Genomic DNA, 22,243 nt, shown 5'->3' on the forward strand with positions numbered 1-22,243 from the left:
TCTTTGGAATCTACTTTGCATGTGCCTAAAGAGTGCCTCCAAGCTTAATCATACATGTCTTATTTGTTCAATGGTACTTCATCATACATAGATTAATCGAGTATTGTAAAGCAAATATCTAAAATGCATTCAGTTTGACAAGACAGATGATAGCCTGCAGTTTGAGAATGATCATACCAGTAGTGGTATGTAGGCAGAGGAAACAACATCAAGTTTCAGTATTTCCACAATAGAGATGCCAGTTTCTCTAAGCAGCTATGATAAGTAGATCATGTCAGTATAAAGAGGAGATATATTATAGAAATTCAGGGGTGGAAGTCGTATGCACTTACATATATCTCACTGAATTCCATCTGAACATCAAGTCTCACACTTTCCCCCAGATCTTCCACAGATTGAGATTTCATGCACTTCAAATGGATTCCCCTAATGCTATTCTCAACCAAAAGCCCGTAACATCGATGTCCAATCTTTACATCAAGTTTAGGCAGAGTGAAGGTGGCCTATTAAAAAAATCACCCATGCATCAATTACTCATTCAACATTATCTAAAGAAGCCTACCATTCGAAGAACATGACCCCGCGTCTCAAGAAAAATTGAAGAAAACATTTTTTAACTAAGAGACCCTTGCTAAAGCTAACGGTTTATCATCAGTTTCCCAATGATGGTCCAGTATAGCTTATGTAAGAATAAACAAAAATAGTATTTCCACTCTTCAGAAATGTAAGCTTGATATAATAGAGAATATTGTGCAAGGAACAATGACAAGGAAAACATTATCAAAGCAGTTGAAAAGTAAACCTTTTCAGGTATTGTGGAGCTGTACTTGCATACAGCAGGAACTTTTTCGCCCGGTTGTGTTTCATCAGATCCAGATTCGTTGTTCACTTGTGCAACTTCTTGGGGCAGGTCAGGCACTGTGTCAGCCAAATTCTTTTCCTTGGGCAGCAAATCCTCATTTAAATTTACTCGGACTTCCCCACTAGTAATATCCAAATTCTTAATAAGTACCCCTGCTTCCCTGCACCAACAGATAAAAGAGAGTTTGAATTTTTATTATATTCAGTTACAAATTCCAATCCAACAAAATTTCCATGCAGACCACCTTTCTGTATTTGGAACTGTGAAATATATTAATGTCATCATTGTGAGTACTCAGTAAAAAAGGACTGTTTCCGCCACGTAAAAGAGTTTAAAAAAATTAAATAAGTAATGAAAATCAAGAAAGAACACGTCATGCTATTAAGCAAAAACCACAAAAACATAAGAAAATTAAATGACACGCCCTAAACTGACACAGAAACTGGAAAGGTGATTGGTCAAAAAATGAATATATATTTCATTCCGTTCTTCATTTCGTAGACATACCAAGTGTAAATCGATATAGTTAAGGTCATTGGCATACGAAATACTAGATTGCTGAAATAGAAACTACTCTAAGAGGTCCACAGGAAATGCAGACCTACTATTCCAAAGATGTTCGATATGAAGTAAATAAGACAGTGGAAATTGTGAACAATAGCCACTTTGCATAGGAAAGCCACAACTGTATAACATGTATATTCCGTCCACTTTTATAGTGATTTAAGTGAATAGAGAAATTTACACTTTTAGTTAAAAGATTAATTTTATATTGACTTATGGAATTTCTATTTACCAACAAATCAGAAAAAATGAAATTACGAATTGATATTATAATTTAGTTTCTCAACCATGTTCAATATTATAACAGATTCATTTGTAAGAGACCTCTAGATTCGAGCTTTCATTTCATTCTTCATGTGACCTTCACTTCTCAATGAACTAGCTTCAAGAAATCCAATGAAACAATCACCCACCTAATCCATCTAAAATTCTTAGTGATTCTGGCTGTCAAATACAACAATGACTCATCCTGATTCTGGCCATGGAAATCTAGGTTGTGCACAATTTTGCATCATCCTCTTGCCCCAAACTCGACATACTATTGCTCAACTGCTGGCAAGAAAGAATAGGATGGCAGAGACGACGGTGTGGTGGCAGGGAGCCCAGAGACGAAGTGAGTCACGATGAGACGCGAGGTGCAAGGAGCTTCAATCTTTTGTAGTAGTAATTTTTCAATAATACAGAAGCTTATTTTGGAAAGATTGGCTATAAATCATACTCCTTCCGTCCCAACTAAGTTGAGGCATTTCTTTTGGGCACGGAGATTAAGAAATTGTGTAAATGGGTTAAATGAAGATAAGATAAAATAGGAGAGGGAATTAAGTAGGAAAGATAAGAGAGAGTAAAGTAGGAGAATGATTTCAGTAAGAGTGATAAAATGTTTTGTTTTCCACGAGCCGATGAAAACACTTTGAAAAACATAGCAAACCTACTAAGTTTCGACACTTGAATCCTTGACTTTAAGTAGGCAAAGTCCTGAACCCAAACTCAGGTTGCTAGTAATTTCTATCACAAAAAAAGGCCTTCAAATCTTTGTTGTATGAGGTTTACCAGGCAATTCTGAACTTAACTTTATCACAGTCCTTCTTTAAAGATTTCTCTGTCATCAAAGATTCTCCTATTCCTTTCTAACCACTGTAACAACTACACAGTCTACACTTGGCCTCTTATATAGATCAAACTCCCGAGATTAGACAAAGATAAATAATTGATCAAGCGTGGCAGAATCCACTCTATGCCTATTGAATTATCTTTGTGTAAAGCATCACAAGTGAGCAGCTTCCTGCTTCCCCAAAACCAATAGCCACGAAAAGACCTAAACTTTTTGAGGCTTGGATATTTCCAGATTGCTTATAAGAAAGGGAAATGGAAAAATAGAATCCACAGATAGAACAGTTCCAAACTTGCAAGTAACATACCAGATGGATCCAAAACCCATCCCTTAGCACACTGGCATCATCCAAATCCTCTATAAGATGAACCCCTTCCAAAAGGTTAAGCAAAAAGCACAATCTTGCAATTTCCAAAATCTTCAAGATCAATGAAATAGATGCAAATCTCAAGAAGTAAAAGAGCAGGGAAGGGAATCAGAATCATGGAGACAAAGGAAGCAATGGGTTTATGATGGAATGAAGAAATGCGATGGAACAGCGAAGATAACAACTTGTTTGATACCAATGTAAGGTTATTCAACTCCCTTTTAACCTCTTTCTTAAATCTAATTGTCAACTCTTTCCACAAGTAAAATATCAAGAGATTGTTTGATACTGGCTGCACCATCCTGTGGTGCATTGCTCTTGTTGCTGAAAAGGATTTGCTGATAAGTTATAATCTTCCTATTCAGCACATTCTGTCCGGCAATCAGCACATTACTTCCCCATATCACTAAAAATGTGATCAATCAAAGTCTCACTGATATGATAGTTGTGTTCCCAAGATTCCTCAGGATGCCATAACAGAAAAAACAAAACCTAAAGATTTCTAAAAGAAGCTTCACAGTTATGATGCATCACCTGTATTTAGTATATTTAATATAAATGGATAACATAGCACCACTTCTATGTAATTTGTTCAGAGTGTAAAGGCAAAAAAGTGGAGAGGGTCAAATATTATTTTTCTGCACTAATATCTCTTACCAAATTGGAAACGTAAATTTAAGGAATTCAAGACAAACACAAAAAATTGTCTGGTACTTTTAGTTTTATTCCTCTGGCCTTGTAAACTAACTTAAGAGACTAGCCTGTTCTCCAATATTAAAGAGAAGGATCCTCTGTGTTTGTCTTCAAAGAGGATGAGTACAAATAGATATTCATTGATCATTTTTGTATGGCTACCTCAAGCTAGGTGCAGTTTGTTGCGAGTGTAGAGTTCAAAAGGGGAAGGAGATGAACAAAAGAAGATGCCCAGCAGCACATGCATGACAAGCAATCCCAAACACACAAAAAAAAAAAAAAAACATGCATATTCATCATGATACAGAAAACTATTCTAATTACAAAAGAAGATCGCTAAAAAAGTGCAGTGAAGCTAAAATTAGAAAATACCAAAAACATTAGCATGTAGAAGACGTGGTTATATCCACCAGAAAGTTTCCAATAATCATTCGGAAGCAGTCAAGAAACAAGACGGACCTGTTATGGCCCAACTCACACAGGAGAGAGAATTCTTCACAGCTGAAAGGAGCACAAACCCCATCCATCAACTGGTTAGCAGAGGAAGATTCACCAGAGACCACTGTCTGGTCAGATGCCACACGTGATTCACCAAGGTGAACAGTAATGGGAAAAAGCAGTAGCTTTACAAACAACCCTGCCTCAGATCCACCATCTTTAGATATGTCAACTCGCAGTTCTTTAATATCCAAAGTAGCTTTTGGTGTCTGCAATATCAAGTATAGAGTTTAAGGTAGTTGGGTGTGGTGAGTATCGAGTAATGCTAGAAACTGTCTCGATACCATATAAACGTATAACACAAACTTCTGAATATCCTAGAAAACAGCAGATGGTGACAAGCATATAGCATTGATTTTATTCCAGAACAATCAATCATCCATGTATCTTAGCTTCCCCAAGCAAACATCAAAATATCTATACACTTTACATATGTCCCAATTTTAGTAAAGTTTCAAGCCAGCATACTGTTCACAGAATGTGAGAAGCAGATGATATGCTTCCAGAAGAAATCTATGAATTTGTTGTGAATCATACAAAATTGGTTCATTCTTTTTGCTCTGATACATAGTAAGACCTTTGTTTGGGTCAGAATCCTACTAAGGGGTCCACTAGAGATCAGAAATTGTTGAAGACACAACAAATTCTTTCCTTTGTTCTTCCAGTTGAACAGAAAATAAAGAACTAGTTAATATATTCAAGATAATCAATATATTTACAAAATACTCTTATTTCACCACTTCCGGGTTTTATAGGGTTTTGGAGGAAACAGATTGTTTTTTTGTATTCCTTCTTTTTTATTTTTTGAGAGAAGAACAAACTTTATTTATGATAGAACAAGCATTAAAAGGGACCAGATTTTATAACAGTGGACAGTTTAAACCAAAGATACATCTCTGGTCTTTAACTAAATCTAACACTAGGAATCTTTAAATTATTCATGATAAGAGAATAGAGATCCATCATCTAGCCGGAGCTTTTTCTTTTTTCCACATAAGAGAAAAGCAAACTTCATAACTGAAGATAAAAGGGCAGCACAGACATCATCCAATCTAGAAAATACAACATCACTCTCCAAATAATCATATACTACTTGGTATCTTTAAGGTTAAAACTAAACAGGATTTGATACCCACCAAACTAAGGAACAAGCACAAACACTGGAATAATGACTGACCATAAGACTTATAATCTTACTGCTAACAAAAAATCTAAAATGAACCTAAAGTTAATATGTCCCGAGCATCTGGTAAGCATACCTACCACTCCTCAACGATTCTTGGATTCCTTTCAACATATTGGTCAACACAAAGTCGGGACTAATCGGAAAGGAAGCGAGTTTGCATTGCCAAACTTTACCATTTTTCAATAGCTTAACCAAAGTATAATTTCCTATTCTGTGTGAATCATTATCTTGCGTGCAAGCTATTTTATAAGGCTTGAGTTTGTCTGGATCATTACATTTTATTTATCTTTAGGTAATTCTCAGATATCAATGCTAACAAAAATATAAAGAGTTCCTATCCTACTAAAGGTTGTTCTTGCATAATCTCAGTTTGTGGTTTTTACTATCCCATTGACCACCATCTCCATCATCTTTGACCTGAATACAAGTGTATTGTGAGTTCAAATTATGTTTGATGTGGATAGCTTCTTCGCCAAGGTGAAAAAACAAGGATATAAGGAATTAGGTTTGAGGCAAGGACAAAAGGACAATTTCATCTTTTGACTACTATTGATGTTAATTTCTAAGAATCTTTTCATGCACAGAGAAAAAGAAGCAGTATTCGCATGTTTCTGGAAAAAATAAATGGTGACGCAAAACTCAGACTAAGTGGAAATAGTAATTTAAACTGGACTCCACTTACCTTCAATACCAAATCGGAAATATAAACCGACAAAAACCTTGCCATGTTAACCAAAACCATCCACTTCCCACGACCTGAGCTGCGAGATTTCCTTGATCTGGCTTTCTGAGGACTTTTCTTTGAAGATCTAATGACAATTTCTAAATCACATATTAACACCTGCAGTTTTGGATCTCTTGATATGAAGCCTACCCCAAGTTTAACCAAGGATTGCCGTAAGCTGAGTCTGATCTCACCAACAGAGATAGATTCAACAGCACCCTGTAGTCATCAGATCCACCAAATATGTAAAAATACAATGTTTGCATGAACTGTTCATGCTAATTGCTAAGTGTGACAATAATATTTTCCTAAAATCGGAGATTTCTTTTCTGAGATTAATCAGGATACTTTTCTGAGATTAATCAGGATAAGATTTCTAAGTATGTATGGCTAGGACCATCAGCTCTTGCTTTACATGTCAAAAGGATATAAGCACTTTGATCTGTTGCCCTTTACAAAGCTTCGAAGTAGGCTAGCATGTTCGGAAAATAAATACCTTATTGAATTTCAGAACAACATCTCTCAAACATTTCCATCCACCGATCCGAAATCCAATTGAAGCTCCCATAACTCGACTTAATATCCATGCCAGCAACCTGGAAGCAAACCTGGAAGAAGGATCATCATTATTCGTTAAACAGATCCTTTGAGTCATGAGCAATTACTGATAGATTAATAAACAGAAATTTCAAAAGGGGTTTCTTGCCCATATGCACAACAGAAAGAGCGAAAAGACAAAATAAAGATTATGTTCATGAAATCAAAATAGGCAGCAAAAGTCTAAAAGCAAAATGGATAGCGATGCAAATTATTCCAAAATGTTTAACTTTCCACAATGCAAATTATTCTGCGATATTCGACAATGTTTATTTTCCCCATTATAGACCTCCAAAAAAAGTTTATCTAGTGTCAAGAACTTATTTAAATTATTGTTTCTTTTATAAGAAACTAAAATTTTATCAAGCAATCTATGTGTTTAAGTCATTACAACAGCTTCTAAAAACTTATATCAAGAATTATTACAGCAAACCTCACATATTTGATGGAGCAAATGCTTATGATTCAACAATGAGACTTTACAGATGTGAGCTTCTCATAAGGTACATGAAATGCAGAAGATAACTTTGTGCTGAGTCAAATAAAATGTTTGTAAAGGTGGGTTGATGATATATTTGCTCTTTATTTCCACTGATTTGGCAAGTATTCTGGGCCAAAGTAGCCAGATTAAGTTGTAGTGAATTTGGACGACCAGATACATGAAGTTCTCAACACCTCTCATGAACGAAAGTAATCAAGTTGAGTGAAAAATAAAAAGAAGTTGAGACAAATCCATAAGAACTGACAGTGGTCAGAGCTTGAGACAAAAGCTTATTCTAAATATCAATATCTCTGGGATGAGCAGATTTGATGCATAAACCACCTTCCCTTGAGACTATTTCTGTTCAAAGGTCTCAACATGGATTAAGGGCATATGTATTTCTTGATATAGGACTCAACGGGTTCTGAAACGACTCCATTAAATAAAAACAGAGTCACCATAGATCTTACGCCATGCCCACCATAAAACTCATTACATTTATTTGAAGGTTCTTCCCCAAGCGCCTACAACTTACCAGAAATAACATAGAAAAAGAATAGGCCAAAAGGTACCCATAAAATGGTATGGTACATTCTTCAATGAATAATTTTCATTTCTGCATGTTACTACAATTAGTTGATGACATAGATATATGAAAGTTAACTAATAAAAAGTTTTATGCCAATAGGTTTTGCATTCCAAGCATTTAAGCTCCACCTTCAGGATCCAATGCGAAGACACAAGGGACAAGTCATAAGGCATACTAGAAGTGAACCTGAGAGTCAAAAATTTTATAGCAGATAATATGTCCAGTTGCTACAAAATTATGTTGCGCACAGGTTCAGCTAAAACGACTACCACTTCATCCCACAGAACCGAGACACAAAATGAAAAATCGAACTAAGGTGATATCAGCACGGAATTCATGTTTATTTTAGTTCGCTAAAAAGTTGGAAAACAAAGGCACAGCAAGCGAAACTCGATATCCCCTAATTCAACAACACGAATCTCATTGCTCGAATCGCAAAAGGGAATTAGCTTAGTTTCAACGTGATCATCAACGACATCGAGAGAGGTGATAAATAAAAAAATGAGAAGTGGCAGCGTACATGAATACAATCCATAGTAGGACGGAGACGACGAGGAATCCGGATAGGAACTTGGCCGGAGAGGCCTCCATTTATCCCAATCGAATTCGGCCGCGGATCCTCCCCAATTTGTGGCCTACGCAGCCGCGGTGCATGCCTTCATATGTGTACCGAATCGGAAACGATTGCGAGAGCAGTAGCTGAAGGATCAAGCATTTAATTTGGCGGAATAATATCAAAGTCTAGGGAGATAGAAGGTGGGGGAGAGATGTGGGGAGCACTGACCGTAGGAGAGAGAAAATGAAAAAACATTTTATATTATAGTAATGGGGAAGTGGTGCAGGAAGGATTCGATCCGCGAAGTATGGTCTGAATAATGATGGACAGGTAAAACTAGAGAGTACAGGAGGAGAACAATGAGCTCGGATCCAATACGGATGGATGTACGGCAAGCTACTCCTTCTTCATTTTGATTTGGGTCTACCAGATAGTTATATAATCCATCAGTATCCATAAAAAATAGGTCTATAAACGGATCGCATCGCATGAGTTTTAATAAGAAATTGTAAAATAAAAGAATGGATGAAGTATATGGAAAAAAAATAAAAGAATGGATAAAGTATATTAAAGAGGAAAAAATGTAAGTATTAAAGATAAACTTTGAGTACGACTATTTTTATGGATATCCCAAGATAAAATATTTTTATAAACAAAGGGATATGGTAGTATCCATTTTAATATGTAGCCAAATTAGTCTATATCTATATCCATGGACAATGTGATTAGGGCCATCAGTATGGATATTTGTGGATATCCGATTTGAAATTTTGGGTATTCGAACTTGAAAATACTGATTTTTCATACTCGATATTTGAACCTGATTCTATTTTGGATACCTGGATATCAAATTCGGATATCCAGTCCCAAATTATTAGTATCTAATAGTACTTGATAAAATAAATTCCAACTAAGATTACAAATTTCCAACTTGTTATAAAGTTAAATTTCAAAATATGTCTACTAATTACACAACATTCAAGGCCAAAATGTATCATAAGAATTAATCTTACCAATAAGTGTTCAATTAAATTTCATATATACATACACATGTTTACATTAATCATTGGGAGTGAGGCTATACGTATTTTGCCAAATTTATTGTAACTGTGATTTCAAATAAAATTGAATTAAAAATTAATTGGTCAAAATCGGATAATATTCGATGCAAGATCGAGTAATCGATTACTCAAGAAAATATGAAATTATCCTACCTGAATAAGTACCCAATATTCAAAAAATACCTGAAAAAAATATGGTCAAATCAGGAATACTCAATACCTGATATCCCAATTGACAACTCTAAATGTGATGTACAATTAACACATATTACCCGTCTTAAGTAAATAGAGACTTTCGAACGGACATGAATTTTAATAAAAAACATTACTCCCTCACTCCTGAAAATATGAAATATATTTCCTTATTAGTCCATTATTGAAAAAGATGAGTTTTATAATTTTAGAATAATTAAACAACACATTACTCATATACATCGCTTTATTTACAACTTATATCATTACATTGTACTACTAAAGATGTGGTGCCCCACTCTCGACTAACACTACCATTTTTTTCTCTTTCTTTTTCAATTAAGCTGCGTCGAACCAAATGTTCGTACTTTTCAAGGACGGAGAGGATAATAAGTATGAGAGATAAAAATAAAAATGGTATCGAATCAAAGTATTGTTAACAGAAAATATTTCCACCAAAAAACTGAATTAAAAATAAAACTCAATTTGGATAATTGTATAAAACCATATAGTATCTTTTATCTTGCATAAACATAGAAGAAAATATAACACATGAATGAACCAAGTTATTTACGTTTATCATTTGATTCATATACTATAAACATATCAACTTCCCTAAAAAATTCCCCAAAAAGCAAAAAATAGAGATTTCAGCACGAGTTTGAACAATGAAACATTGCTCAGCAAATGTCGACAACAACAACAGCAAAAAAACCTTCCTATCTTCCCCTAATAAATAAATAAAACAGTGATTTATTTTTTAATATTATAAAACTTGCGCAAACAACATCATGGGGATGTAGCTCAGATGGTAGAGCGCTCGCTTAGCATGCGAGAGGTACGGGGATCGATACCCCGCATCTCCACAATTTTTATAAGCCTTATCCTTCTAAGTATTTTTTACAAAAAGTTCAATTCATACATTCATATTTCTACTATTAATTTGATTAAATCCAGCTCATTTAGTTAAATTCATACATTTATATTTCTACTATTAATTTGTCTCAAATCCTGCTCATTTAATTTAGATGCTCGTAAGGCCATCTCCAACCATTTATGCCAAATTCAAACCTATTTTTGAGTATATGTCACACCAAAAAGTAGTTTTATTCCAACCATTTACACCATCTTTAATTTTACACCATTTTTGAGTATCTATTTAACAAAATTTTGGAGTAAACACCATATTTGGTGTTATTCCATCCAAAAAATGGTTTGAGTTTGGTGTATGGTTGGAGAAATTATCTACACCAAAAATGAGTTTTAGTGTACGGTTGAAGATGGTCTAAGGTTTGGCGGTGAGAAAATTCAATATTTATTAAATTAAATCAATATATTTTTATTTATTTGCATTTAGTTCTACTAATTAATTATTTTGGTTTTAGTTTTTCTCTTATTTTATTCAATTTCATTGTTTTGAAATTTGTAAGTCCTAAATTAGTGTCTCAAAATTTTATACTTTGTAAGTTAGTTTTTGGGTGGAAAGCACATTTCCAAAATTTTTATTCTTTTAACGTTATAAAAAAAGTATTATTAGTCAAAAAACATTGCAACATTAAGATTTGGCGACGGTAGATATTTTATGTTATTATTTATACAATATCAGTACATTATAACAAAATTATACTCATTTTCACATGGTGTTTTTTTCAAACCTAAGGTGAAAATTATCCTACCCGAATACATACCTAATATTCGAAATATCTCGAAAAAAATGTGAGGTAATTTAACAAAAATAAAATCCAAAAGCATGACATTACAAATTGATATAATTAACGAATTGAATCAATTATAGGGCAGTGAGGAACAAATTGAGATAATTAACCAATTGAATTAATTATAGGGCAGGGAGGGGAGGATCACCTATGGTTTTTCCTATACCATCTCATACTCCACCTCTAAGACTATGTTTATCGGTGGGGTGGTCGACCGCCACCTCACCCCACATTTAAAAAAAAAAAAAATGAAATAAAATGCATTTTCACTACCAGACCGCGGTCTCTCTCATGTCAAAAGCCAACCAGGCGGTCTCCATTCATCATCCAATGAGATTGTGTCAAATGGCACAATCTCATTGGTTGATATATATATACTTTTAAATTAATATATCTTTAATATAAAATATTATAAAATTATAAAAATTATATTAAAATTCATAATTTTTCTTCCTCTATAAATAGAGACCACATTTGCTATAGTTTGCACACAAAAAAAAATATCTCTTTCCTCCTCCTATAATCTTCTTGTTTGATAAAATTTCATATTTTTAAGCTTACTTTGTTGCTAACTATGGATGATGATGAGAATAATATATTCTCCGATTCCCCAAATTTCTATCCTTCCCAAAACTACAACCCTTCCCAAAATTTTAATCCTTCTCAAGATTATTTCCCTAGTTTTGATGATTTTCCAAATTCTGATCAATTCCAAAATTCATTTCAAAACCAACATTCAAGCCAAGTTATATCACCAACCAACTTGAGTGCTTCAAACACTCCACATGATTGGAGTGAGCAAGAAGACATGTCATTAATGTCTGCTTATTGTTTCGTGAGCAGGGATGCAGTTGTTGGCACCAACCAAACTAATGCCCATCTATGGCAAAAGGTTCTTGATCAATATGAGGAAGCAAGAAAAGAAAATCCAGGAATGGGCCAACAAAGAAGTTTAGAGTCATTGAGACAACGCTACAAACGACTCAACACAAATGTCACAAAGTGGATTGGTGCATACAAAAAAGCGCATGATCGAGCTACGAGTGGCCAGTCTAAAGAGGACATTGAGAAAACCGCTCAACAACTGTATGGTAAGAGAAAATTTACTCACCATAAGGTGTTTGAGGAGGTGATGAGATACAATCCTAAGTGGGAATTGAAATTGAATAGTACTGGTTCAACGCGTTTCCAGCCAGATGAAGATAGTCTTGAAGAAAGTCGTGGGAGCTCAAAAAGGTCGAGGACTAGTGAGGAAGGAGGACCTCAAATTGACTCCATTCCTGAGAGTCGTTCTTCAACATTGCAACGTCCTACCGGAAGAGATCAAGCTAAGAGTAAGGCTAAAAGAAGAGGCAAAGAAGTTGCAACGTCTTCATATACAATCCCTAATGATTTCACTGCAGCACTGCGTGAAATGAGAGTTACACGTGAAAGGGAATGTGATATTCAAGAACGGAAGATCAAAGCAGCTAGTGATATTCAGGAACGGAACATCAAGGCAGCTATCCTTACTCCGCTGATGGCTAGGAGGGACTTAACTCCAGAAGAAGAAACGCTGAAACGCAATCTAATAGCAGAATTATTTGGGAATTGATCGTAGTTTATCTGTTTTCAATGTATGTTTCTTATTATGCAAATTTCAACTCCTGTTGCTTAGTGTGTAATCTTCAATTTCTGTTGCTTAGTATGTAATCTTTAATTTATGTTGCTTATGTAATTTCCAGTTTATGTGATAAGCCCTTCAATCAAAGTATGACTACATGACATCACAAGTGGGGGTGGAATCTAATGACATCCCATGTGATCAAGAAAATCAAAGTATGATTACATGACAAGTCATTTCTATCACAAGTGGTGGTGGAATCCAATGATAACCCATGTGATCACGAAAATCAAAGTATGACTATATGACAAGTCATTTTCTATCAAGTGGTGGTGGAATCCAATGACAACCCATGTGATCACGAAAATCAAAGTATGGCTACATGACAAGGCATTTTCTATCACAAGTGGTGGTGGAATCCAATGACAACCCATGTGATCACGAAAATCAAAGTATGATTACATGACAAGTCATTTTCTATCACAAGTGGTGGTGGAATCCAAGGACAACCCATGTGATCACAAATGATAGTAGTGGAATCCTATGCTCAACAAATTACTTCTATATATTTACTTATATGCTTCAAGAAAATTATACACAAATCCTCTCACGATTATTGAGCCAACTCTCCCTAAAAAATGTCATCAAGTTCTAATTTTGAAGCTTTCAATCTTCTTGAAGACAATGAATGGGAAGAAAAAATTGTTGAACAAAATCAGCAACTCGATCAACTAATCGAGGATATAGCTATTTGGCCAACAACCTTGCCTTCACAACCTACAACCCAGACGGCTAGAGCTAAAAGGAGATACATTGAAAGGAAACGCGAAGAGGGTCATGATACTATTTTCGAGCAGTACTTTGCTGAAGATCCAATCTATCCTCCAGATATTTTTCGAACAAGGTATCGCATGCGAAAACCTTTGTTCGAAAAAATAATGAACAAGCTCATCGACACCGACAACTTTTTTGTGCAGAAGCGTGATGCTACCGGTCGACTTGGTATGTCTGCAATTCAGAAATGTACAGCAGCGATGAGGATGTTGGCCTACGGGGCGGCGGCCGACTTGCACGACGAATATTTGAGAATGAGCGCACAACTCATTCGCAAATCTCTCATCAAGTTCGTTGAAGGTGTAATCTCTAACTTCGGCGATGAGTACTTGCGAAAGCCCACCGAAGAAGACTTGGCAAGACTTCTGCATATTGGAGAACAACGTGGGTTTCCAGGCATGTTGGGTAGTATTGACTGCATGCATTGGGAATGGAAGAATTGTCCCACTGCATGGGCTGGACAATATGCCGGAAGAAGCGGGAATCCGACAATCATCTTGGAAGCAGTAGCATCTCAAGATTTGTGGATATGGCATGCTTTTTTTGGAACTCCAGGTTCGAGAAATGATATTAATGTGCTTGATCAATCTCCTGTTTTTGATGATATTTTGGAAGGTCGAGCACCGAAGGTCAATTACATAGTAAATGGCCACGAAAAAAATATGGGATATTATCTCACTGATGGCATATATCCTCAATGGGCGGCATTTGTCAAATCTATACCAGGTCCACAAACGATGAGGCACAAGTTGTTTGCTCGACATCAAGAGTCTGCGCGAAAAGATGTTGAGCGAGCTTTTGGTGTTTTGCAAGCTCGTTTTGCTTTTATCAAATGTCCATGTCTTATTTGGGATCGTGATATTATGGGGAAAATAATGATTGCTTGCATAATCTTGCACAATATGATAGTGGAAGACGAAAGAAGCACATATTCGAACTATTGTGATCCAGCAGAATTTATTCAAGATCGACTTGGACAAAGTAGTCGTGAGAATGAAGATGGAGATGCGAATAATGATTTCATATATTCTACGAATAGGATTGCGAGTCTAGCTTCTTACATGAAAAACAAAGCCCAACTTCAAAACAGAGAAGCTCACAAAGCTCTGCGAGACGATTTGGTTGAGCATATATGGGCAAAATTCGGCAATTGCAATTGAATGTCTAGTTTTCATCTTATGTATGAGCACCAATTATGTATTTTAAATTTCATATTTCAATTATTGTAATGTATTTTTTTTTGTTTGTTTTTATAATTTTTAGTTTGTCATTTATTACGTTTTTCTATAAATTTACAATAATAAGTATTTCATGTATTAATAATATTATTAAAAAATAATATAAAATTAAATATATAATAGTGTGGTTGGGGTGGTCATTGATAAACTATGAAAATATGGGTGGTTGGGTTGGATGAATATTGATGATGTGGAAGATGACGTGGAAGAGATAAAAATGAATTAAATATTAAAAAAGTGGTTGGTTGGGTTGGGTTGGATGGTTGCTGATAAACATAGTCTAACGTACATTAGTAATGGCCCACCGTCATATTTTAGAGCCACCATCGAACTACAAAGCCTCGCGTAAATATCCCTCTTGCAGAGACCCTTGCAGAAGGAGAAAGAGGCATCATTTTCGAATACCCTACCATAAGATTTTCGTAAATCACAGGCAATTTCGACTCCCAAACGAAATCAGCCGACGAGGCTCCCCTGAAAGCCCGGCTCAGCTTTGCAAGCTGGCAGATCTGCATCGTGGCCAATAACCGACGCCACACAGCTATCCGGCAATATCCACACATAGTAGATAACGGGAATTGATGATAGGGGACGGAGGGAGTAGTATATTTAGCATAGCATTCCTCGTTCGCTAGGGATGGGGGCATTACACAACTTTACAATTGCTTGAGTGTAATCGGAGTTAGCGGTGATGGACGCCTTGAGAGCATCGTATGGTGATACTTCATCTGACTCCGATTCAGAATCATGTCCAACCCGTATCCCCGACCGCACCCCTCTCCCTCCACCGCCGTTGTCTCTTCTCCAGCCCCCAAATTCAGCAGGTGAACTTTGTGTTCCGATTGTATCTATATTTTTTTCCCTTACACTTTAGCCACAGTTCTATTTTGCTCACAAACTGTTTGATATTGTGCCTGTAAAAGGTATATCCGATGTTTTGCATACAGACCATCCAAATCGAGTCCGCAGCTTCCCCCATGTTGAGGGTAATTATGCTTTGCATGTTTATATTCCAGGTTAGTTCCATTATACTTTATTTTACATTTGTGATTTGATTGACTATCTTGCTCTCCAGTTCACTTTTGGTATGCATTTTTTTTTTGCTTCAATTTCGGTGGGCTTTAGTGTATTTTCCCGTTTCATCAAGAAGGGAGATTCTACCCTTCCTGGAAAGGGTTGCAGCTGCTGTGAATGAGCTTCATGTGGTTGATGTTGACATCCCCTTAAGTAATTTAATTAAAGATGAGCAAAAGCTCAATCAAGTTGTTCTTGGGAGGGAATTCCATGTGAGTTTGGGAAGGACTGTTCCAATTCGAGTGCACCAGCGAGACTCGCTAGTAGCTATGCTTCGGCAGAAACTACAGTCTCATAAGAGGTAAGGAGCATCATTTGAATTTTAGAGTTCTATTTTGGCTGCAGTAACTTCGTGTTGATGTTCTTGAGATGAAATAGGTATTGGATTGATTTTGACAAATGGGAAGTTTTTGTCAATGATGATTGTACTCGGACCTTTCTCTCATTGGAAGTCACCGGAGCAGGCTTAGCTGAGGTAAATGAGAAACCACCACATTTTTCATGTGCATTTGCAAATGTTTTGAGGAGGTTATTCGATTCAGCCTGCTTACCTTCTGCTGTTTTTGGTGTTACATATCTATCTTGGGGGTGAAACAAGAAGTTAATAAAATAAAAGGTTATAGTCTTGGTTTACATGCAATTTGCAAGTGATGTGATTAAAACTAGATAGTATACAAGCCAATCGCATCTTCCTTTATCTTTCAAAATGTATGGAACTCCGCCGTTCTTGTTATAATGTGCCCAAATTCTCATCAGTTTCTATTTTAGTATCTGAACCTTTTTCTCTTGAAATAATGAATACTTTTATAAAAAATAATTGTGCCTAACATATCATCTCATCACATTAGATTATATTTTATTGATTTGTGCTTGAACTTTCTCTTGGTTGTTGTGCTAGCGGACATACTGATGTTTAAAAACATTTTATTACATGTTTTTAATATTATAATTAAATGCATGGTTTTTTTGAGATATTTTGGGTAAACAGCAACATAAACAATTGTTTCGACAAATTTGCTGAAAAGTGCCCCTTAAACGAGACTATCTGTACGATCACAAGATCATAGGCATCTGCAAGTTATACATGGTTGGTAAGATTAGCTATTAACATTTCGTTGAATGCTACTCCTGTTAGCATGAAGTGCAGTTGAAACTTCTATGTACGCCGAGTTGCATGTCTTATTTGGAGCCCTAGACGTGTACATCGTCTTTCTAATGCTAAGACTGATGTGAAATCATAATTCTTGCTTAGATCCAGAAGCAAATTGAGTTGGTGAATGGAGTCTACAAGCTTCACAATCTCCCAGAGTTTTATCAGGTTGCTCTCGCATATCTTTCGGTTTAAGATGAAACTGTTCCTAGTTCATTAAAGAAGTTTACCTTTGGTCTTCACAGAATCCACGCCCGCATATATCCATAGCTTGGGCCGTTGGTGATATAAGCAGCTCTCTGAAGAGTGTGATCAAAGCAGAAATGAAGAGACATTTTGAAGTTGTATCTAAGAAACGAATTTTCACTTGCAAATTTGGTGGGATTTCATGCAAAATAGGTAACAAAATCTATGATATATGCAAGGTCCCAGAAATATGACTCAGGATGCACACTCTTTTATGGAAAATGGCAAAACATTTATATTTTCACAATTTCCCCACTCGTTTTAGAATGAATATTTTTCACATGTGCTATAGAATGAATATTTGGGCAGGTTTGGGCACCCTTTATCGACGATGATAATGTTATCATTTGATATTGATGAGGTATTGATGTGAATATATTTCTAAGTTTTTTAATTTAATTTCTAATTTCTTATGGTAAATAAGCAACACTATAAAGGCATCCTCACTTAGGCTGAGATGGAAGGAGGAATGTTAAATTATATAGGTAAGAGATAAAACTTCACATGGTTCTTGCGACGCCCTGCCTTATCCTAATTTTTTTTAGTTTATTTGCAAGTGGACGTCGAATGTTATCTTTGTTTCCTTTTAGTGATTAATGGAAGAGTTATAAACCCAACTTCTTTTTATGTTTAATTACTCATTCGTAACCAATATGAAAAATGCGAATGAAATCAGAGGATGAGATTTGTTTTATTGATGATAAAAATTTCCAAATTTTAGTACTTGGAAATAAGACCAATATAATTAAGTGCTAATCATTACAAGTAAAGTTACCAGTATCTTTTATTTTTATAAAGCAAAAGCAAAATAATTCTACTACAATTATACACTTTTGGGTCTATCGTGTAAATAAGGGAATTAACACACTTTCAAGCCCACTCTTTTATTTGAAGACACTTTCGGAGAAGCCCACAAATAATTCTACTACGGTTATTATTTCTTCTTCTTGAGTCCACTTTGGATCAGCGGCCCAATCATCTCAAGGGGAATTAAACGGTCAATCACCCAACAACCTGCCACAAATATTTTCACATTCAAAACCAAATCTCAATAACAATCAATTGTTCACATATAAAACAAACTCATATATTCTACAGACTCCAAATTATAATTTGAATTATTAAAAAATATCAACAGATGACAAAATAGTAACAATAGAAAATGTCAATATAGTGTCAACACAGCATCAACCGCTGACATTGTGTTGATATTTTCTGTTGCTACTATTCTTCCCGCATTCACAAAATCTTTCACTACATTCAAGCAATTTCATAGAAATTGGGAAATAGTGAGTTGATCTTGGAGAGATAAGCTGAAGGAGGAGTGTGAAAAATAGAATAAAAGTTGATGAAACAAGCCTCTTGAACTTTTAATATTTAGGTGTTAATCATAATCTTTTTCCAATTTTAAATATAGTTTTCCACTTCCTTCATTTCCAATAAATAAAAACTTTAGAACCGGCACGAATTTTTATATAATATTAGTAGAGTAAGAGAAAGTATAATAAAAATGGATAAAGTGAGAGAAATGAGGAGAAAAGGTGATGGAATTAATGTTAGTGGATTGTGGAGTGCATTTTCTAAAATGAAAAGTTTCTATTTTCACGTTACGGATCAAAAAATAAAAATAATTTTCATTTTTAAGCAACGAAGAGAAGAGAGTATAATAATTTAGTGATAAGGACACTATTATATTTGTGAATAATTATAAAAATATTTGAAGAATTTTTTAACATGTGTTTTTTATAGAATGGTTCTTAATTTTTTTTTATTGTTTAATTTAATTGTATAGTGTTGAATTTGATCGCGAGAAAATATTGACACATATGAAAATTGATTTAATGCAGTTGATCTGATTAATGTCCTTGTTAGTAGCGCCATTAAAGCATCCCGTGGGGCGTTGTGGTGGAGCAGTGAAGCGCATTCACTCCTTATGCGAATGGACGTCGATTCTGGACGGTTTATTTTATAAAAAAAATAAAACAATAAAATTTTCACACTTTCTCAAATATTATCGTTTTTACTTCATTTTTTATTCCCCAAGTCATCCCAAAATCTTCTGTAAATACCACATTTATAGCATCATGCATTTTTTCACATAAAAAAACTATATGTCACTCATTCTCAATTCAAGTGTGACAAGAGCAACTAAAACAAAGAACTAGGTGAACAAATTAAGGGGCTCCCAAACTTGCATAGACATTTTAATGTGAATTTGTTGTTGCTACAATTGCTGACACTTTCTGTATGGCACGATCACAACAAATGAGATTCAACCAAACAATTGAGCTCCTCATATCTCGTTTGGGCCTAAACCCGAACATATCGCCGCAATCGAGGAATAATTTTTTACATATTTTATTAACTTTGAATATTTAATTTATAAAATTTTAATTGTATAACTTAATTTTTTTAAATTTTAATTATATACTAGTAATTTATAATTTTTAAAAATGTGTATTGTAATTGTCGGTTTGACTATTAAAACGGGTATATATTTAGAACCACTTTTGGATTTAGTCTTTTAAAAATTACTAATGCTATTTAAAAATGTACACTTCAAAATAGAATACTCCTAGTAACGAAGGCTGAACGGATGAAGAAGCGAATGATAGATTGAATAAAATAAATTCACAAATTCGCAAATTGGGAAATCCACGCATATTATTAGTCGAACTTCACGAAGAATCTTCTTCTCAGATCTTAATTCTCCAAACCCTGATTTAAACAAATTATGAATTAAGGTTCAATAAACATATACTCCTTTTGATCCGATCAGGTTTGCGTCAATCGTTCATTTCGCAATTTATCTTCCTTCTTTGGTTACTGCATATGTTTTCACACGCTGCATCATCATCGTTTTGACTTATATGAATCCTTTTTGGATTTGAATTAGATACGCGTGGAGCCGCTTATTTATGGTATCATTTTGTTTAATGAATGATTACGTGCTCCGTCCAATTCATTTTTTTTATGTTTTTTTCCTAAGCATGTTTTATGCTGATCATGCCTCAATTCTTTGTTGATCGAGTATTGTTTTACTCTCTAGCTCGCTATAGTTTTGTTTTTATTTATTTATATTCGAAAATTTTCTGCTAGTGTGTAGCGGAGCTTGGGTTTCGAGGAAGCTATGGTTGGTTGGAGCTATTCTTTGCTTATCTGTGGATGGTCACGTAGCTGTTAGCTGGGCCCACGAGCTGGTGTGCCGAGGAGGCATGAACATTGTCAAAGGTGTTGCAGACCTCTTTTGGAGGACTTCGAATCCCCAAAGTGCAGAATGTGGTTCACCCTCACAATCTGGGAGGTTTTCACCCCCAACTCCTGAGATCATTTTCAGGTATTTTTCACCATCTGTTACTGGATAATCTGTTTCAGACTCCCAACCTAGGAGGTCAACTTGCCTGCTGAAACTCTAGCATTAAAACAATCAACTTGCAAATAGCATTGAATTTGAGTATATAAAGTCAAGGGAAATGAAGCATTTGTCTGTAACATAAGTCCTCTCCTGTGATCTGAAGCAGATTATCTGATTTAGTTTTTCATTAGACATTTTATTAGTATCACATATCTGCATATCTTTTGTAAAGCCACTCATGCCTAACTGCTCTTTTGGTAACTTTGAAATATATCTGCATTAGGAGGGGTTGTTGTTTGGTTAATTCACCTGCATACTACATTTTGATACTATGAAATTAAGCATGCACAAAGCGCAAATATATCAAGCATTTGAAAGTGACTATGCTGGATGTCCACATTGATCACTATTGGCTTCTATATAATCTAGCTATGCTTCATTTCCTTGGACTTCATATTGTCGGATACTTGGATCATGTAAACAGAGTTTATAAAGAGAGTCAATGCACTATTTTATTTATTTATTGTTCGGATCTCGTTATTTGCTGATTCACTATGAATCAAATCAGTAAATGTCCATGGAAGAAGTAATTACATAAAGTTAGCTTGTGGTTTCTCTTCAGAAACCTATTAATCTATGACGTTAGCTGTTAGCTGCAATTAAGTCATTCATGAATGTGTTCATAACCTTTCTAATGTCTTCTGCAGTGATGTAGGTGATGAGGCAATTTTGAAGGAATTACTGGAAAGATATACAAATGCTGTTGATGAGGTATGTGTAATTGCCATGGTGGATTTGATTTATCATTATTTATGTAAGTATCCGATGAATCTGGTTAGAAAAGTTTAATTTATTTGCCAAGATTATCCACTGTATCACCTTTTCTCCTAAAGCCTGTCTCTTTGCCTTGAGCACCCTTATTTTGACTATAGCTTCAACCTTTTTAAAACTTGGGGCCATTATGTCCCATGATTTGATGTTTTGTTTTCTCTGCGATGGGCATGCATAGATAATATGAAGGATGTTTGGATGACATTATAAGATCTTTAAATATCTTAGCCACTCTGTTTTGATAAACAAAAGCCCTGTACCGGGATCCTTCATCTCTCAATGAATAGCCTGTCATCTGTTCTATCAAAATAATAATAAAAATGAGCTTATATGATCTTTAAATATCCTAGTCCTAAATTATTTTGAGAATGAGATCTTATATAGAAATCTTCTAAACATTGATAATCATATCACTATTATATCCAAACACATCATTATCTTAATTTAAATTATAGGAGTATCATCTGGCATTTTATAACCTTAAGAATATATGATGTTATCTTCTGACTTGTGAAAAAGCATGTAACATGTGCAGGTATATTCCTAATTACATTAGTTACGTACGTTTTGCTACTATTGTTTATTCTCCACGTGCATCTGACCTTCACACTGATACCAGCTGGGTCTTACTCAGCGAAGTATTTATTACATCTGAAGTATGAAATGCATATCTTTTTTTCTTTAAATGCTAAAAAAATCAAATGAATATTAATATA

At 35.0% G+C, this 22,243-nt stretch overlaps 5 protein-coding genes and 1 non-coding gene across 9 annotated transcripts in view; 5 read left to right on the plus strand and 1 right to left on the minus strand.

Moving 5' to 3' along the window:
• The window catches only part of LOC125207082 (protein SABRE), a 28,945-nt gene extending 20,414 nt beyond the window's left edge, over positions 1-8,531 (minus strand). The window contains exons 1-7 of the mRNA XM_048106286.1: positions 8,193-8,531; positions 6,502-6,613; positions 5,964-6,224; positions 4,057-4,304; positions 803-1,022; positions 333-503; positions 178-255 (exon numbers count right to left, since the gene is read on the minus strand). Of these exons, the coding sequence (XP_047962243.1) occupies positions 178-255; positions 333-503; positions 803-1,022; positions 4,057-4,304; positions 5,964-6,224; positions 6,502-6,613; positions 8,193-8,263 (1,161 nt within the window). The 5' untranslated portion in view covers positions 8,264-8,531. The remainder of the gene's footprint in view (positions 1-177; positions 256-332; positions 504-802; positions 1,023-4,056; positions 4,305-5,963; positions 6,225-6,501; positions 6,614-8,192) is intronic.
• Positions 8,532-10,274: 1,743 nt separating this feature from the next.
• Positions 10,275-10,347, plus strand: TRNAA-AGC. The gene has a single exon. It is a non-coding gene; the product is annotated as a tRNA-Ala (tRNA).
• Positions 10,348-11,770: 1,423 nt separating this feature from the next.
• Positions 11,771-12,790, plus strand: LOC125206811 (glutathione S-transferase T2-like). The gene has a single exon (XM_048106033.1). The coding sequence runs from the start codon at positions 11,771-11,773 to the stop codon at positions 12,788-12,790; it is 1,020 nt and encodes a 339-aa protein (XP_047961990.1).
• A 647-nt stretch (positions 12,791-13,437) lies between these two features.
• Positions 13,438-14,831, plus strand: LOC125206812. Its single transcript, XM_048106034.1, has one exon. The coding sequence runs from the start codon at positions 13,438-13,440 to the stop codon at positions 14,791-14,793; it is 1,356 nt and encodes a 451-aa protein (XP_047961991.1). The 3' UTR covers positions 14,794-14,831.
• A 366-nt stretch (positions 14,832-15,197) lies between these two features.
• LOC125203289 (U6 snRNA phosphodiesterase 1) lies at positions 15,198-17,740 on the plus strand. Its single transcript, XM_048101601.1, has 6 exons — positions 15,198-15,695; positions 15,795-15,887; positions 15,997-16,246; positions 16,324-16,420; positions 17,198-17,263; positions 17,341-17,740. Exons 1-6 carry the CDS (start codon positions 15,563-15,565, stop codon positions 17,533-17,535), a joined length of 834 nt encoding a protein of 277 aa, XP_047957558.1. The 5' UTR covers positions 15,198-15,562; the 3' UTR covers positions 17,536-17,740.
• Positions 17,741-19,958: 2,218 nt separating this feature from the next.
• LOC125206044 (BEACH domain-containing protein B) overlaps positions 19,959-22,243 on the plus strand; it is a 28,920-nt gene continuing 26,635 nt past the window's right edge. The window contains exons 1-3 of one of the 4 annotated variants that reach the window (XM_048105320.1): positions 19,959-20,120; positions 20,441-20,678; positions 21,404-21,467. In XM_048105320.1, the coding sequence (XP_047961277.1) occupies positions 20,557-20,678; positions 21,404-21,467 (186 nt within the window). In that variant the 5' untranslated portion in view covers positions 19,959-20,120; positions 20,441-20,556. Of the gene's footprint in view, positions 20,121-20,242; positions 20,263-20,440; positions 20,679-21,403; positions 21,468-22,243 lie in introns of those variants that run through there. The other 3 variants (XM_048105324.1, XM_048105322.1, XM_048105323.1) reach the window with 3 other exon arrangements.

Source organism: Salvia hispanica, chromosome 2 (assembly GCF_023119035.1).
Source record: "Salvia hispanica cultivar TCC Black 2014 chromosome 2, UniMelb_Shisp_WGS_1.0, whole genome shotgun sequence".
Lineage (NCBI taxonomy): Eukaryota > Viridiplantae > Streptophyta > Magnoliopsida > Lamiales > Lamiaceae > Salvia > Salvia hispanica.

Coding starts and splice junctions, on each gene's coding strand:
- LOC125206811 (XM_048106033.1), top strand. CDS start 11,771: ATGGATGATGATGAGAATAATATATTCTCCGATTCCCCAAATTTCTAT.
- LOC125206812 (XM_048106034.1), top strand. CDS start 13,438: ATGTCATCAAGTTCTAATTTTGAAGCTTTCAATCTTCTTGAAGACAAT.
- LOC125203289 (XM_048101601.1), top strand. CDS start 15,563: ATGGACGCCTTGAGAGCATCGTATGGTGATACTTCATCTGACTCCGAT. Junction 16,421..17,197: donor CCGGAGCAGGCTTAGCTGAG/GTAAATGAGAAA, acceptor ATTCTTGCTTAG/ATCCAGAAGCAAATTGAGTT. Junction 17,264..17,340: donor ATCTCCCAGAGTTTTATCAG/GTTGCTCTCGCA, acceptor TGGTCTTCACAG/AATCCACGCCCGCATATATC.